The 19,320-nt window shown below is 39.9% G+C and overlaps 1 protein-coding gene across 1 annotated transcript in view; it reads right to left on the reverse strand.

The window, feature by feature from the left end:
- PKD1L3 (polycystin 1 like 3, transient receptor potential channel interacting) overlaps nt 1-19,320 on the reverse strand; it is a 67,927-nt gene that overhangs the window by 42,872 nt on the left and 5,735 nt on the right. The window contains 9 exon segments of the mRNA XM_081215999.1: nt 657-681; nt 683-848; nt 2,005-2,236; nt 3,561-3,687; nt 3,784-3,907; nt 5,204-5,384; nt 12,696-12,746; nt 12,748-12,945; nt 14,657-14,706. Of these exon segments, the coding sequence (XP_081072125.1) occupies nt 657-681; nt 683-848; nt 2,005-2,236; nt 3,561-3,687; nt 3,784-3,907; nt 5,204-5,384; nt 12,696-12,746; nt 12,748-12,945; nt 14,657-14,706 (1,154 nt within the window).

Below are 19,320 nucleotides of genomic sequence, written 5' to 3' on the forward strand. Positions count from 1 at the left end.
TATATTGTCCTTGAATAGAGGATGTATCAGATATTAAATTGATATAAATAGATACTACACTTGATCTTAGCCAAAAGGCCGAGAAGCAATAAAAGTTCTCTTTTAGGGCTTCCCTGGTGGCGCAGTGGTTGAGAGTCCGCCTGCCCAGACGGGTTCGTGCCCCGGTCTGGGAAGATCCCACATGCTGCGGAGCAGGTGGGCCCGTGAGCCATGGCCGCTGAGCCTGTGCGTCCAGAGCCTGTGCTCCGCAATGGGAGAGGTCACAGCGGTGAGAGGCCCGCGTACCGAAAAAAAAAAAAAAAAAAAAAAAAAAAGTTCTCTTTTATATAGCAGAAAGTCGGCCTCATTTTACCGTCCGCATATTTAGTACTTGTAGAATTGATCAGCTTCCATATACCACTTGCCTTACTTTATGTAGATTGTCAGATTCACCCTGGACTAATGTTTGGGGAAAAAATGACAAATCTAAAGCAGAAGGCTGCTCCAAAGAGACACGTTCTCTCAGCCCACCATACACACGCCTCCCTCCTTTTAACCAGGCTGATTTATTTCCCTTCCAATGCTTTTCCTTTCTGGGCCGCCCCAAATGAGATGACACAGCACTGAGTTTACTGCCAGCCGACGTGGGAGAAAGGCACAAGTGGGCAGCTTCTGACCTGGCATCCGCTGCTCCTCCACGTGGTTGCCGCTGTCCCAGAAATAAGACTGGGTGATGGCAGTGACCACCGGGAACAGGGCGGGCGTCTGCTGGGCACCCTCCTTACTTCTATTCAACAGGGCTGTTATGTAGTAGGTGCCAACCCCATACTGCAGGCTCTCTGGAGTCAGCACCCGTGTATATTGCTCATCTGAGAACAAACAAGAGTACTTAGCTGCCTTTCAAAGGGGGTAAAAATAGCATTAGAACCTTTCTTCAGAAGGGTCTATTATTATCATTATTTTATTTTACAAATGGGGAAATGATAAGCCTAGAATCACAAATGGTTTTAAAGAAAATGACTGGTGATATAGTCTGGGGCTTTGGATGACTCCTGTTCCAGTAAAAAAAAAAAATCATATGCTTTTCATAAATGAAGACTTAGGGCTAATGAATTAGAATGTATTATGAGTTTTAGAAAAACGAAATAATCACACATCAAAATGAGTAGCTAGGGCTTCCCTGGTGCAGTGGTTGAGAGTCCGCCTGCTGATGCAGGGGACACGGGTTCGTGCCCCAGTCCGGGAAGATCCCACATGGCAGGGAGCGGCTGGGCCCGTGAGCCGTGGCCGCTGAGCCTGCGCGTCTGGAGCCTGTGCTCCGCAACGGGAGAGGCCACAACAGGGAGAGGCCCGTGTACCGCAAAAAAAAACCAAAACAAAACAGAGTAGCTAGAAGACCTAGGTAACAAAAGAAACCCAAGAGTGATGCAGGGGCAGGCACAGAGTGGTTCCAGGGAGAGAGACCTGGTCTGCGTGTCAGAGGCCTGGTTTCAGGCCCGGCTCTGTCAGGTAGCTGCTGAGGGCTGAGGCAAGTCACCCAATCGATGTAGTTTTCTCATCTCTCAAACACAAAATCTGGACCAAAGGACCTCTAAGATCCCTTCCAGCTCCAAATGACATGACTTTATTGCCAAGATCAGTAGGTAGGACGGGGTGCACGTTCTGAATGAGCAAGGAGCCTGCTGGTGACGCAGACAGGATTCTGCCCAGCAGTGACAGCTGCTGTCTCAGTAGCTTTGCTAAACAGGAAGAATCACTTAAAAAGTGATTACAGGAGAGCTTTTAAAACTGGTGAAATCCGAGTAAGATCAGTGCATTGTGTCAGTTTCACTTCCTGGTTGTGACACCCTACTATAGTTATGCAAGATTAGGGGAGACAGGTGGAAGGTTTGTGAGAGCTCTGTGTTTTGCTTTTTACAATTTCATGTGAATTTACAATAGCACGATTATCTCAAAATAAAAAGTTAAAAAAAAAAGAAAAGCATGCATTTTAAAGTAAGTTTAGGACATCTTGTTGGTGTTTACCTTTCTGTGACACCTTCTCCTTTGGCAGGGAGACGTCCAGGTGGAAGTGTGTGTGGTGAGGCTGGTGCTGGAACCCCAGGTACAGCGTCACTGAAAGGGGGCTTTCAGGCTCCACGCACACTATGAGGGATTTCTCCAGGGAAGTGACATTCACTGTGATAGTAAAATAGTCTGCGCTCACGTTGAGGCTGGTGGGATGGGTGCCCGTGCTCACGTTTCTCCACAGCACGATCTAGAATAAGAGAGAATTCGTCAATCTTCAAGTTTAAGGTGGTCCATCCATTGATGCCTTTCAGTCTCCTTTTAGTGATAATGGAATGCAACTTGCTAGGTCTTCCTCTGTGAATGTTAGCAGTGCCAGGCGCTAAGGGAGAGAATATAGTTTCAGACCTAAAACGTTCTTCTAAGGGTAAGGTAGATCTCTTTGTAGAGTTCCTAAGTAATGACGTGAGTAACAAAACAATGGCACGCCCATAAATCTAAAAGGATTTCCTTCAAGTTGTTGCAGACTTCCATCCTATTCTCCAGGAATTCCTATGTCCTTCTATTTTATTCCCTAATAATCAAGTCATACATTGATATCTTCCATTAAATCATGGACTTGGAGCAATTTATGATTAGAGCTTAGTAATACACTTCCGATGCTTCCAACAAACTTCCTGTCATCAAAATCTCTGAAGGGATTGAAAGCTAGTCCTGTTACTTAGAGACAAGAACACTCTAGTTCCATCAATTGCCAAAATATTTATAAATAACACCCTAATAGGTAATAAGGTATCAGATACCATACAGTAAATGTTGGGATTTCCCCTTGCTAATACGTACACATATTTTTTTGGCCACGCTGTGAGGCATGTGGGATCTTAGTTCTAAGACCAGGGATCGAGCTCGTGCCCCCTGAAGTGGAAGCATGGAGTCCTAATCATTGGACTGCCAGCAAATTCTCCACTAATATTTTAAATGAAATAATATTTCTCATTATAACATCATACAAGGAAGAATTGGTTAATGAAAGACGAAATATACAAAAAATTTAAAAATAAAAATTGTGATACCCAATGCAGCCAAAAATAAATAAATAATTAAAAAATAAAAAACAAAGATGAGTCATTTACTTATGACCCTCAGAATTATTATTTTTTATATCTTTATACCTGGAGGATTCATTTTACCAGGAAGTAAGAATTCTGTTCTCCAGGATAAGGCAACAATCTTACTTCTATTTGTTAGGTAGTTGCTGAAAGAAATTAAATATACTGATGTAACCAGGTTGGTATATTGAGTTGATGATTATTTAGAGATTTCCAGCTTTGTATAAATAGTGAAGAATTGAGACCAAATCATAAGCCAGAAGCTTAGTTATACCTCGAAGTCTGTTAATACTCCCAACCTCTATAGTGGGTCATTTTTAAGAGGCCTCCATTCCTGCCACTGCGAAACAGAACTAAACGCACACAACCTTCTCTCATTGGGTCTGGTCAGCTTACATTTTCGCCCAAATGCCTACAGCCATCAAATCCCATGTTCATTCTGATCAGAATCAATTTCACACTCACTTGGATGTTAACTCCTGGGTGTTTATTCAAGAGCTGCTCCAAAACTGACGCTGATGGAAAGCCTAACTTCACAGGTGCTGGGGAACCGAAGGTGTAAGAGCTCAGAGGCAAAGTTGATATGTTTTGCCTAATGAAAAAGAAGTTAAATGAAAATCAATTTCTGTGTGTTCTCTAAAGATCAAAAATCTAAAACAAAACTCTCCCCGTTCCTTCCTCCTGTTACCTGCTCAGCAACAGGGTAGCAGCGAAAGAGGTCAGAGTCACTGTGGGCTCAGAACACCAATTCTGCTGTAGAAGTGCTTCCTGGATCCTCCTGAGGCTCAGCAAGGACATTTCCAGTGTATTTTCTACCTGCATTTAGAGGGAAATAGCAGCTGACTGTGTAACCTCAGGGTATTGTTAGTGAAATCATGGTTTGAGAGGGCAGAAAAGGGGACAAGGATCTTGACAGTGATGTAACAAAAGGTGACATTCATTGCAAGGATCCATGGAAAGTACTTGCAGTCTGGCTAAAGACTCCTTATCCTTTGTATCAACTAAGCTGCCCCCCAGGGAAATATTTCTTTGCCCCATGATATAAGCTGCCCTAGACCTGCTTATGACGAATGTTTTTTTAAAAACAGCTTTTTTGCAATGCAACTCACACATACAATTCCCACGTTGAGAGTATACAATTCAGTGCTTCTTAGTATATTCACAGGGTTGTGTTACTATCACCATGATCTAATGTTAGAACATTTTCATCTTCCCTAAAATAAACCCAGAAACCAGTAGCAGTCACTGTCCATTCTCTTGTCCCCAGTCCTAGGCAACTACTAATCTACATTCTGTGTCAATAGATTTGCCTCTTCTGGACATTTCATATAAACGGAATCATAATATATGGTCTTTTACGTTTGGCTTCTTTCACCTAGCATAGTGTTTTCAAGGTTCATCCATGTTGTAGCTTGTATAGCACTTCATTCTTTTTTTCTTGCCAAATAATATTCCATCATAAGGACATACTACACTTTACTTATTCATTCATCTGATCATGGATACCTGCATTGTTTCTACTTTTTGGCTATCTGACTGTTTGAATAATGTTGCTATGAACATAAGTGTACAAGTTTTTGCGTGGACATATGTGGGTATATACCAAGGAGTGGAATGGCTAGGCCTCATGGTAATTCCATTTTTAACATTTTGCAAAACTGTCAAACTCTTTTCCAAAGTGGCTGTATCATCATTTTACAATCCAACAACGTACGAGTGTTCCAGTTTCTCTGTCTCCTTGCCAACACTTGTTATTGTCTGTCTTTTTGGATGTGAAGTGGGATCTCATGGTAGTTTGACTTGCACTTCCCTAGTGACTAGTGATGTTGAACATCTTTCCATGTGAATAGTAAATATAATTCATTTAGTGGAGTATTTATTATGTACCTACCACGTTAATGAATTCTTTTTACTGGATTTCAGCAACAGGTGGTCTCAGCTCACAGATGGGGTTGAGAGGAAGAGCCTGGAGCAGGCTTGACAGAGGGGTCTCCTAGTGGTGCCTACTTTGCTGGGTTCTCTAGAGGTCTAGGGAGAGGCTGTATGATACCTGACCTGTCAAGAGGAAAATGTCTCCGAATGGAGTTGGCTACCAGCACATACTGTACCTACCTGCTCAATGTCGTCCTTGGGTCTTTGCCGACTTGCTTCACTAGTTTTCGTTATGTTGTTGAGGGAGTGAAAGAGGCAGACAGTCACAGGCATTCTGGAGCCCAGGTTGCTGCTGTTCGGAAATGAGCTCTGCAGTAGCTGCTCATTCAGGTCAATAAGTGCATCGATGACGCCCACCTGGAATTTTAGAGAGCAAACACACATCCCTGAACTGCTTACTACTGGTTTTTTTTTTTTGGCCACGTGGCACATAGTATCTTAGTTCCCTGGCCAGGGATCGAACCTGAGCTCCCTGCATTGGAAGCGTGGAGTCTTAACCACTGGACTGCCAGGGAATTTCCTGCTTAAGCCTGCTTTAAATTTGTGTTCTTCTCATAAGCAGTTCTGTGTTCTTTACACACTTCAAATGCATCTTTTAAAACTTTTAATTTTATAGTGGGGTATAGTTGATTAACAATGTCCTGTTAGTTTCAGGTGTACAACAAAGTGACTCAGATATACATATACACGTATCTATTCTTCATGCATTTTTTAAACACCTTTATTGGAGCATAATTGCTTTACAATGGTGTGTTAGTTTCTGCTTCATAACAAAGTGAATCAGTTATACATATACATATGTCACCATATCTCTTCCCTCTTGCATCTGCCTCCCTCCCACCCTCCCTATCCCACCCCTCTAGGTGGTCACAAAGCACGGAGCTGATCTCCCTGTGCTATGCAGCTGCTTGCCGCTAGCTATCTATTTTACATTTGGTAGTGTATATATGTCCATGCCACTCTCTCACTTTGTCCCATCTTACCCTTCCCCCTCCCCATATCCTCAAGTCCATTCTCTAGTAGGTCTTATGCATTTTTATAAGAAGCAATATTACCACTTGGCAGGGAAGGAACATATATTGTTACACATTACTTATGGGGAGGATGCGGTTCAGGTTATTCTAAGGAACTGACAATGACCCTTTTTGAGTGATAAGCAGATCAAAAATCTAATTGACAGAACTAAGCTAAAAAAAAAAGGGGTGCTAAGGAAAAGAGCAATGCTGACTGAAATACTGAGTGGACTATCCTTTTATATTTAGGGCCCCCAAATTATTCAAGATAGACTAAAAAGAAAGATCAAGGAGAAGTTCTACATGAAACAGAAAACACCAAGTCTCCTTTCTGTGGGTTGTTCACAAGTAAAACAAGTCGAAATAGAAGGTGAAGCCACTTGACAGATATTTAGTGAATATCCACTGCAGTTACAACTATTTTTGTTTTGAAATGTTATTTTCAAAGTTATATGTGTTAAAAACCTCTGCAAAATAAAAGATACAAAAAACAAAGTTAAAAAGACACGGGCACAAAGTATTAGCAACATATATAACAAAAAGTTAACATCAATAATAAATAAAGCTGTCTTACAAATAAGAAAATGACCAAAAAACCCAAGGGGGAGAAATGAATGATGAATATATACAAGCAATTCAGAAGACAAACAAAAATGGTCAATAAATATATAAAATGATGTTTGACCTCTTTAATGATCAATAAAATGCTTTTCTTTTCTTGCTTTTGAAATTGGCAAAAGTGAGAGGGTGAGGAAGTGGTTGGTGGGAATGTAAAATAGTGCCTTTTAGGAAGGTAATTTTTCCATTGATTAAAAATTTAAGAGCCCATCAATTCTATTTCTACCTCTCTTTCCCACAGGAATATCTGTATAAGTACTCAAAGATGTAGGTACATGGATGCTCATGAATGATGTTTGCAAGAGTAAACACATGAAAAAAATTCAAATGAACACTAAAGAAGAGTGAGCTCATGTCTGTGTACTACCATGAGAAGATATCTATGACACAGGATTAAGTAAAAAATATCAAGTAGCAGAAAAATTTGTGTAATTTAACCCGATTTTTGTTAACACAAAACAACAAACTTGTGTGTGTATAGAAAAAAGTCTGGAGGGTTATGCATAGCAAATTAAGAATAAATTAGTAACAGTGATTATACCTAGAGAATGGGATTGGCAAGAAGGACCAAGCTGGTGAGGGCTTCTGTTCTTACTTTATACGCTTTTGTTCTGATTTTTGAATAAGAAGCATGTATTATTTCTGTGATTAAAAAGTCCAAATAAATGAACCCAGATTGCACCTATATGCTGTAGCAAAATATCTGAAAATATAGGAAATGAAAAAATGGAAATTAAAATTCTCACTAATCCTGGGACTTCCCTGGTGGTGCAGTGGTTAAGAATCGGCCGGCCAGGACATATTTAAAGTGATGAAAGGGAAAAACCTACAACCAAGATTACTCTACCCAGCAAGGATCTCATTCAGATTCGATGGAGAAATTAAAACCTTTACAGATAAGCAAAAGTTAAGAGAATTCAGCACCATCAAACCAACTTTACAACAAACGCTAAAGGAACTTCTCTAGGCAGGAAACACAACAGAAGGAAAAGACCTACAAAAACAAACCCAAAACACTTAAGAAAATGGTCATAGGAACATATATATCAATAATTACCTTAAATGTAAATGGATTAAATGTTCCAACCAAAAGACACAGACTAGCTGAATGGATACAAAAACAAGACCTGTACATATGCTCTCTACAAGAGACCCACTTCAGACCTAGGGACACATACAGACTGAAAGTGAGGGGATGGAAAAAGATATTCCATGCAAATGGAAATCAAAAGAAAGCTGGAGTAGCAATTCTCACATCAGACAAAATAGACTTTAAAATAAAGACTATTACAAGAGACAAAGAAGGACACTACAGAATGATCAAGGGATCAATCCAAGAAGAAGACATAAAAATTGTAAATACTTATGCACCCAACATAGGAGCACCTCAATACATAAGGCAAATGTTAACAGCCATAAAAGGGGAAATAGACAGTAACACATTCAGAGTAGGGGACTTTAACACCCCACTTTCATCAATGGACAGATCACCAAAATGAAAATAAATAAGGAAACACAAGCTTTAAATGACACATTAAACAAGATGGACTTAATTGATATTTATAGGACATTCCATCCAAAAACAACAGAATACACTTTCTTCTCAAGTGCTCATGGAACATTTTCCAGGATAGATCATATCTTGGGTCACAAATCAAGCTTGGTAAATTTAAAAAAATTGAAATCGTATCAAGTATCTTTTCCGACCTCAAAGCTTTAGACTAGATAACAGTTACAGGAAAAAAAAAATCTGTGAAAAATACAAACACATGGAGGCTAAACAATATGCTACTAAATATCCAAGAGATCACTGAAGAAATCAAAGAGGAAATTAAAAAATACCTAGAAACAAATGACAATGAAAACACGATGACCCCAAACCTATGGGATGCAGTAAAAGCAGCCCTAAGAGGGAAGTTTATAGCATACAATCCTACATCAAGAAACAAGAAAAATCTCAAGTAAACAATCTAACCTTACACCTAAAGGAATTAGAGAAAGAAGAACAAAAAACCCCAAAGTTAGTAGAAGGAAAGAAACCATAAAGATCAGATCAGAAATAAATGAAAAAGAAATGAAGGAAACAATAGCAAAGATCAATAAAATTAAAAGCTTGTTCTTTGAGAAGACAAAATTGATAAACCGTTAGCCAGACTCATCAAGAAAAAAAAGGAGAAGACTCAAATCAACAGAATTAGAAATGAAAACGGAGAAGTAACAACTAACACTGAAGAAATACAAAAGATCAAGAGCGATTACTACAAGCAACTATATGTCAATAAAATGGACAACCTGGAAGAAATGGAGAAATTCTTAGAAAAGTACAACCTTCCGAGACTGAACCAGGAAGAAATAGAAAATATAAACAGACCAATCACAAGCACTGAAATTGAAACTGTGATTAAAAAATCTTCCAACAAACAAAAGCCCAGGACCAGGTGGCTTCACAGGTGAATTCTATCAAACATTTAGAGGAGCGCTAACACCTATCCTTCTCAAACTCTTCCAAAATACAGAGGGAGGAACACTCCCAAACTCATTCTATGAGGCCACCATCACCCTGATACCAAAACCAGATGAAGATGTCACAAAAAAAGAAAACTACAGGCCAATATCTCTGGTAAAAATAGATGCAAAAATCCTCAACAAAATACTAGCAAACAGAATCCAACAGCACATTAAAAGGATCATACACCATGATCAAGTGGAGTTTATCCCAGGAATGCAAGGATTCTTCAATATATGCAAATCAATCAGTATACTATACCACATTAACAAATTGAAGGATAAAAACCATACGATAATCTCAATAGATGCAGAAAAAGCTTTTGACAAAATTCAACACCCATTTATGATAAAAACTCTCCAGAAAGTAGGCACAGAGGGACCCTACCTCAACATAATAAAGTCCATATATGACAAACCCACAGCCAACATCATTCTCAGTGGTGAAAGACTGAAACCATTTCCTCTAAGATCAGGAACAAGACAAGGTTGTGCACTCTCGCCACTATTATTCAACGTAGTTTTGGAAGTTTTAGCCACGGCAATCAGAGAAGAAAAAGAAATAAAAGGAATCCAAATCAGAAAAGAAGAAGTAAAACTGTCACTGTTTGCAGATGATATGATACTATACATAGAGAATCCTAAAGATGCTACCAGAAAACTACTTGAGCTAATCAATGAATTTGGTAAAGTAGCAGGATACAAAATTAATGCACAGAAATCTCTTGCATTCCTATACACTAATGGTGAAATATCTGAAAGAGAAATTAAGGAAACACTCCCATTTACCACTGCAACAAAAAGAATCAAATACCTAGGAATAAACCTACCTAGGGAGACAAAAGACAAAAGACCTGTACGCAGAAAACTATAAGACACTGATGAAAGAAATGAAAGATGATACCAACAGATGGAGAGATATACCATGTTCTTGGATTGGAAGAATCAATATTGTGAAAATGACTATACTAGGCAAAGCAATCTACAGATTTAATGCAATCCCTATCAAATTACCAATGGCACTTTTTACGGAACTAGAACAAAAAATCTTAAAATTTGTATGGAGACACAAAAGACCTTGAATAGCCAAAGCAGTCTTGAGGGAAAAAAACAGAGCTGGAGGAATCAGACTCCCTGACTTCAGACTATACTACAAAGGTACACTAATCAAGAAAATATGGTACTGGCACAAAAACAGAAACAAAGATCAATGGAACAAGATAGAAAGACCAGAGATAAACCCACGCACCTATGGTCAACTAATCTATGACAAAGAAGGCAAGGATATACAATGGAGAAAAGACAGTTTCTTCAATAAATGGTGCTGGGAAAACTACATGGGAAAAAACAGCTACATGTAAAAGAATGAAATTAGAACACTATCTAACACCATACACAAAAATAAACTCAAAATGGATTCAAGACCTAAAGGTAAGATCGGACACTATAAAACTCTTAGAGGAAAACAGGAAGAACACTCTTTGACATAAATCACAGCAAGATCTTTTTTTTTTTTTTTTTGCGGTAGGCGGGCCTCTCACTGTTGTGGCCTCTCCCCTTGCAGAGCACAGGCTCCGGATGCGCAGGCTCAGCAGCCATGGCTCACGGGCCTAGCCGCTCTGCGGCATGTGGGATCTTCCCAGACCGGGGCACGAACCCGTGTCCCCTGCATCGGCAGGCGGACTCTCAACCACTGCGCCACCAGGGAAGCCCCGCAAGATCTTTTTTGATCCACCTCCTAGAGTAATGGAAATAAAAACAAAAATAAACAAATGGAACCTAAAGAAACTTCAAAACTTTTGTACAGCAAAGGAAACCATAAACAAGATGAAAAGAACCCTCAGAACGGGAGAAAATATTTGCAAATGAATCAATGGACAAAGGATTAATCTCCAAAATATATAAACAGCTCATGCGGCTCAATATTAAAAAAACAAACAACCCAGTCCAAAAATGGGCAGAAGACCTAAACAGATATTTCTCCAAAGAAGACACACAGATGGCCGAGAAACATATGAAAAGCTGCTCAACATCACTAATTATTAGAGAAATGCAAATCAAAACTACAATGAGGTGTCACCTCACACCAGTTAGAATGGGCATCATCAGAAAATCTACAAACAACAAATGCTGGAGAGGGTGTGGAGAAAAGGGAATCCTCTTGCACTGTTGGTGGGAATGTAAACTGATACAGCCACTATGGAGAACAGTATGGAGGTTCCTTAAAAAACTAAAAATAGAATTACCACATGATCCAGCAATCCCACTACTAGGCATATACCCAGAGAAAACCATAATTCGAAAAGACACATGCACCCTAATGTTCATTGCAGCACTATTTACAATAGCTAGGTCATGGAAGCAACCTAAATGCCCATCGACAGATGAATGGATAAGGAAGATGTGGTACATACATACAATGGAATATTACTCAGCCATAAAAAGGAATGAAATTGGGTCATTTGTAGAGACGTGGATGGATCTAGAGACTGTCATACAGAGTGAACTAAGTCAGAAAGAGAAAAACAAACATCGTATATTAATGCATATATGTGGAACCTAGAAAAATGGTACAGATGAACCGATTTGTAGGGCAGAAATTGAGACACAGATGTAGAGAACAAAAGTATGGACATCAAGCGGGGAAAGCCGCGGGGTGGTGGTGGTGGTGGTGGTGGTGGTGGTGTGATGAATTGGGCAATTGGGATTGACATGTATACACTGATGTGTATAAAATTGATGACTAATAAGGACCTGCTGTATAAAATAAATAAATAAAATTAAATTAAAAAAAAAGAAGACATTAAGTCCTGAAATGGGTATGAAACCCATTGTAGAATATTTTCATGGACTTGTTTAGTTTTTGCTTTTAATTGGGATATAGGCTTGTCTGTTAGGGGAGGAACACTTCTCCCTTCTTCCCTTCCAGGTCCTTTGGCTGGTCTAATAATTTTTAAGGTGACATAAGGCAGACTAACAAGAGAAAAACAAATTTAATTACGTATGTATGGGAGTCCCAAAGAGGGGAGACTCAAAGACAGGCTATTGAGGTTTAGCTGCCATCCTGAGCTAAGGAGAAGGGGGTAGGGGCCTGGGACATCAAAGGGGAGGAAGACATTTCACAGAAGATGAGAAGAGGAAAGGTCTGGTAAACAATGTTTGCCACACCATGCAGAGATGTATTTCTAATGTAAGAAAAGTTATCTTTGGTAATAGCTCTCTCCCTGGTACAGGCTCCCTACCTAATTTCTTTTTGGCAATTAAGAGGGAGGTAAAAAGCTCTTCTTGAGTTTGTTGGGCCTTCATTATCTTCGGCTTGAACTAATCCTCATGCCACAGTGGCAAATGCTGGGGCAGCCTGCCCTGAACCCCATCATCTGTCAGGCATTCTTAGGTTCCGCTCAGAGGTAAAGGGTGAACCCGGCTCCTTCCCAGCATCATTTTCTTGAAACATCACCGTATTAGAAGAGTAAAAGTGTTTTTTCAGGGTCACAAGGGTACCCAAGTTGTGACTTCAATTTTCCATATTTACCTGATCAGATGTGTTCTCAAATGATGCTTGTGGATGAGTGGTGAAGACACCTGGAATGTGAGTCCTCTTTGGGGCTTGAAGTTATTTCTTCCGGAGCTTTTCCAGCATGTGTTACAGATCCAGGCCTGGTGAGCTCTGGTGGCACAAGGAGAGGATGGCTGATAGGTACAGGCATGATTGATATTCCCTGCTGTGTGACTCCAGGTGGTATTGAAGGAAATGGGCTGATGGAATGGCGTGGGGTCTTGGACTAAAAGATTAAGATATGCAAAGGAAAAGGCTGAATATGATTTTACCAAATGATGAATAATTAAGGCAGTATTTCTAAAATTGTTCTAGAACCCCCATGCCCTGTGAGGTAGTAATAGGCATTTCTCTCAAAAAGATCCTGTGCACCAACAGTTTTGAGAAAGTGGCATACCATAGCACCTTCTTTAAAATTCACAATTTATATTATTGTGCTTACTGTCAACCATTCACTAAATTATAATTAAACATCTACTATGTGAAGCAATGTTCTGGGGAACTCAGGATACAGCAATGAACAAGATAAGCCAAGTTCTTGTCCTCATGGAGCCTCCATTTTTGTGGTGGTGACAGATACACAAATTATATCATGTACTGAATAGAGTAAAGTAAAAAACAAAAAAACAAAGTTAAGCAGATGAAGAGAAAGGGTGCTCAGCTATCAGGAGAGGGCATTTTTGCTGACAGTTGGATATAGGGAGAGAGAAAGCTCTGCCAATACATTGGAGATGGACATTTGAGGGGTGCAAAGGCCCTGAGGCCACAGCCTGCTGGCTTTATTTGAGGAACAAGGAGGGTAGATGAGCAAAAGGGGGAATTGGGGGAGACCAGGAAGATCCTGGAGTGGGGTGGGAGGAAGGGACGGGGGTGGAGAGAGCATGTCACGTCAGGCAATCAAGAAGAAGAGTATGATGTTACTCTGCATGAGATGGGAAGATACTTGGGGGCTTTGAGGAGCAGCTGCATGATCTGATTGTGCTGTGAAGGACCCCTCGGACTGCTGGGTTGAGAAGGGACAGGAAGGGGCTAGGCCTGGAAGCAGAGAGATCAGGAGGAGGCACATGCACAGCGTAGATGGGAGATGACGGTCGCTCGGGGACGATGTGCAGTGGTTAGCCTTCGGCACATGAGAGGCTCTGAGAAGTCCTAAGGTCAAAAACCTTTGTTTTCCTTCCTTCTGGCAACATTTTAAGAATGTTGGTTGTTATCTTACAGAATATCACTTGGGAAATGCTGCTTTAAGGGGTATTTATTTCACCCCTGTTCTCTTTTATGTTGCTAGAAAACTTACATTTTGCAGTTAATGTTGGATCAAATAAATGTGCATCTATATTTAGACATCCACTGAAAGGTTTCTATGCAGGACACAGAGGCAAGAAGGCTGAGGAATTTCTTGAATGTGAAATTTTTTTTTTTTTTTGGCCATGCTGAGTGGCTTTGTGGGATTTTAATTCCCTGACCAGGGATTGAACCCGTGCCCCCTACAGTGGAAGCATGGAGCCCTAACCACTGGTCTGTCAGGGAATTCCCTTGAAGGTGAAATTTATAGATTATGCAGAGCTCCTACCCTTATTTTTCTTTCACTCAGATTTCTTTCTTTTTCCCTGTTTAAAAAAATTATTAAATTTTATTGCATTGCATATATTTTGGTAAGATGCCACAAGTCCTTTTTTGGGATGAAGCAGGGAATAAACCAACAACCAACCAACAAATGCTAATTATACCAACATGAAAGCCAAACAGAGGCTTTAAAATTTTCTTTAATAAAGCATCCACCAAACCTGATTCTTTCCTGCACTTAAGTACTTTCCTTTCCTTCTTCAAAAATTATATCCAGAGCCTTCTACGAGACAGAGTAGAGTTCTGCCAGGACCCACCAAGAACGACAAAAAGAGTAATATTCCAAGACGTGCACTGTGAAGGTCAGTACTTACAAGACTAGCACGAGGAGGTTGGTGGCATGTGGTTGAAAGATGAGTGGCTCCTATAGGAAAAAGAAAGTCAATGAAGCTCAAGGAAAAGTTTTAGGATAGAAATATTTCTTTCTATTTTACTTGAGGATTATTCACGGCTAAAAACAACACAAATTGTTTTATATAGGAAACCAAAGTGATCATTTCCCACTGTTGATACATCTGTAGACAAGCCAGAAGACTAACAGGATGGAGGATTGAAAACAGAAACTGGATTCTAAAAGTCAAAAATCTGGGGTCCAGAGCTGGTTTGCCTTTCACTGTAACTATGAAGCCCTGAGCAAATGACTTAACCTCTTAGTTTTCTCATCTTGAGAACTGGTGTAATAATATCCAATGATGTGAAAATTAAAGCAATGTATGTAGAGCTGAGTAAAACCTCACCTCAGATTAGGGTCATTAGGTTGACAGCTTGCTGAGAACAGGAAACTAACCCAGAACTTAAACTGTCGATCTGAGAAGGGGTTATGACCACTAATAAGCCAACAGGCTGCTGAATTTAGGGTGATACAATTTCTTAGTCTTAGACAAGTGTGTTTTGACAGATCTTGCCTTAAAAGATAAGGAAAAAAACAAAGAATAAAATGGAGCCTATGAATAGCACTTTAGAACCTGGGAATTGACTCCAAAGGACACAGAGGAAAGTGTAGCTCTGAAAATCATCAACAGCAAAATCCAGAAGAATATTTCAGAAAGCTGTTTAACATCCTTAATTGAAACAAAGTCCTTTTTTTTTGGGCTGTACCGCAATACAGAGAATCTTAAAGATAAACCAACTGAAGCTAATATGCATAAGAATGAGATAGATTAAAAGAGAAATAAATGATATTAGAGGATTTCAAGAAAACGAAAAATGCTACAGAAAAATTAAGATCCATGTTGGAGGTAATACAAAACAGAACTGAGGTGGAAAAGTCAAATCAGTGGTACACAGGATAAATGTCAGGAGTTCTTTCAGAATGTAACAGAAAGAGTGGTAAGTAGGAAACCATCGTTTCACTTAAAAGAATGACAGGAAAGATATGGAGGACAGAAGCCAATAGGAGAGCACATAGATAACTGGTATTTCTCAGGGACAAAACCAGAGCCAATGAAATAGAAGGGATAAATGGGTAGAATAGAAATAAAACTTTCATAAGCCAAGAAAGATGTATATATGCCACATCACATTCTAGGCAAAATCAGTGAAAAGTAACCTAGATGCATGCTAAAAAAAAGTTTCTGTAGCACAAGGATTAAAAAATTCTCCAAGCAATCTGATATGGAAAAAAAGGCTACCAGAAAAAAAAGGGGGGGTAGCTAGCCTTAATCTTTTCCACTATAGCATTAAGTGCCAAAAGACAATGATGTCTACAGAGTTTTGAGGGGGAAGACCATGAGGAAAGAATTGCATCACTTTCATTGTACAGAGTGTTGGTTATTCTCTACTATGTTCTCCCTTCCTTCCATGAGAACATGGCAGCCCAGCTAAGGACTACATTTCCCAGTCCTCCTTGCTTGCAGTGGTGTGGACATGTGATCAGGTCCTGGCCAATGTGATATGAGAAGTAATAGACGCAATTTACAGGCTGTGCCCTTAAAAAAAACAAAAAGATCAGCCCTCACCCCACCCCTCTCCTCCTCACTTGCTGGAATGTGAACATAGAGTGCAGGGTGGTAAAACAGCTTGTATAGACCTGAGATGGATGCTACAAGTTGATGAGGTCAGAACAAGGAAGAGCTTGGGTCCTGTAAACCACTGATCTATCCTGTCAGTCTTAGACCTCTTACTCAGACTGTTATGTAAAAGAGAAATGAACTTCTAGTTTGTTTAAGCTACCATTTTGGCCTTTGTTACAGCAACTAATCCTACCTTTTAACTGTACACCCTGCTAACATATACCTCACTGGTGTTAAAGTAACCAGATCAGGCCCAAGATGGAGTCACTCATGCTAAGTCCCGCATCAGCAAACAGCTCTGCCAGGAAAGGAAGGCCAAAGTCAACCCGTCAGTGCCTGCCTGCCCAGTACAAGTTACATAACCCAGCTCCATCACTTCCCTTTGCTCCTTTTAAGTAACCTTGCTTTAACCACTTAGTAAATGCCCAGTATAACCTCCTTGCTCCTGCTCATCTCTGTCTATAAAAATCTCTCCCCTTGTACAGCTCTTAAAAGATCCTTTCTGTCTGCTAGAATGGATGTTGCCCAACTCATGAGTCACTGAATAAAAGCTTACTAGATCAGGGCTTCCCTGGTGGCGCAGTGGTTGAGAGTCTGCCTGCCGATGCAGGGGACACGGGTTCGTGCCCCGGTCCAGGAGGATCCCACATGCCGTGGAGCGGCTGGGCCCGTGAGCCATGGCTGCTGAGCCTGCATGTCCGGAGCCTATGCTCTGCAACGGGAGAGGCCACAACGGTGAGAGGCCCGTGTATGGCAAAAAAAAAAAAAAAAAAAAAAAAAAAAAAGCTTACTAGATCAGTAAATTGTCTGGGGAAAGTTTTCCTTTAACATTAGGAAGGGACAAGAAAGACCCCTTTTGATTATTCACAAGCTCCCAAAATATTTCCACCAATAGATCTTTCTTGAAAAAAACAATTGGAAAAGAGATGAAACGAAATTAAGAACTCGGAAGTGGGAAGTTATGGTACAAAGTGGTTGGTGATAAATACAAAACCAGTTAAAACAGAAATAAATTCTAAATTATTGTTGGAAACTGGTTTTGATAAAAGCATGAAAAAAGTATTCTTAAGAGAAGTTATATAGTATAAAAATAATTATTTACTATAACAATAACCTGAATAAAACCCACAGAATATACTAACAAGATCTAGCAAGTGAGGGTGGGGAGGTGAAAAAAACAACCTGTGCTATAATTCTATAACCAGATGAGGGGATTTCAAGAGAGACTGTTTCATTCCTGAGCCCGACAACTAGAAAAACATAGGTATAAGAATGTGTTTAAAAAAAAAAAACTTCTTGAAGGTAAATAATTAACACAAGACTACTGAAGAACAAAATTTCAACAAAAGACAAAAGCAAGGAAGCATTAGAACCAGAAAGCACAGAACAGGGCAAGGAATGACATGTTATTAAAATAAAGTTGAATATGATAAACTCTACTATAAAAATATTCTCAGAGTGAGTGACATAATTAGATGCATTTACATGAAATTTAGTAGGCACACACCTAAAGCAAAGTGACACAAAATTTTTTAAAGGACCACACATACATAAATATAAGGTGACCTCCTTTCTCAGTGAGATTTTTTAAAAGTTATTTTTGAGCAAATTTGACTATATAAACCTGAAGGATGTATGTGAAACAAATGTCTACTTATTTCAGTAATTTAGTTTTACAAAGGCATAATTAAAATCACGTTATACAAAGTAGTATCTTAATTTAGAAGCTTTGCTCTTCTGAAACTCAATTTCATGACACAGCTTTTTTTTTTTTTTTTTTTTTGCGTTATGCGGGCCTCTCCCGTTGCAGAGCACAGGCTCCGGACGCGCAGGCCCAGCGGCCATGGCTCACGGGCCCAGCCACTCCGCGGCACGTGGGATCTTCCCAGACCGGGGCACAAACCCATGTCCCCTGCATCGGCAGGCGGACTCTCAACCACTGCGCCACCAGGGAAGCCCCATGACACAGCTTTATTCAAACTTTTCAAATGCATCTTCAACATCACTGCTTTCATTATAACCAGAAAAAATTTCTGAATTATTTAGGTTTTCCAAAATATCTCATCTTTACTTCCATCTAATTCTATCACTATCTTTTTTCCCAACTCACAAGTACTCATTTACAAAGCATTCAGAAAAGCTGATTTTTACATTTGTTCTTTATATATTCTCTCTAGATGAAAGAATGTCTCTGCAACAATAACTTTCTAAATTGCTTTTTTAAAGGATACTTAAGGGGCATATTGACAAGGACACCCAACCCTTGAAGTTGTGAGCTGCCACCCCTAAGAATATCACTAGATCCACTTTATTTTTATTATTTTATTTTTTAAAGGGTTTTTAAAAAAATTTATTTATTTTATTTATTTTTGGCTGTGTTGGGTTTTTGTTGCTGTGTGCAGGCTTTTCTCTAGTTGCGGCGAGCCGGGGCTACTCTTCGTTGTGGTGCACGGGCTTCATTGCAGTGGCTTCTCCTGTTGTGGAGCACGGGCTCTAGGCGTGCAGGCTTCAGTAGTTGTGGCCCGCAGGCTCAATAGTTGTGGCACGTGGGGTCAGTAGCTGTGGTTCGCGGGCTCTAGAGCACAGGCTCAGTAGTTGTGGTGCACGGGCTTAGTTGCTCCGCGGCATGTGGGATCTTCTTGGACCAGGGCTCGAACCCATGTCCCCTGCACTGGCAGGTGGATTCTTAACCACTGCACCACCAGGGAAACCCTAGATCCACTTTAAATTTGTCTCTTTTTTCACCCATTCTGTCAGGTGATCTCTATAATTAGCCAACACTGATATTGAGTCATTTCATACTCATGCAGTTTCCTCAAATAGTATTTGTTTTTCAAAATTAAAAAAAAAAGGGAGAATACCACGATATGAAAGACTTTGCAAGGGCTTTAACACGACTCTTTTTTGATGGAAACTTTTGTGGGAAAAAACTTGTCTTAGGGCTTCCCTGGTGGCGCAGTGGTTAA

Source organism: Mesoplodon bidens (genome assembly GCF_964165515.1).
Source record: "Mesoplodon bidens genome assembly, chromosome: 18".
NCBI lineage: Eukaryota > Metazoa > Chordata > Mammalia > Artiodactyla > Ziphiidae > Mesoplodon > Mesoplodon bidens.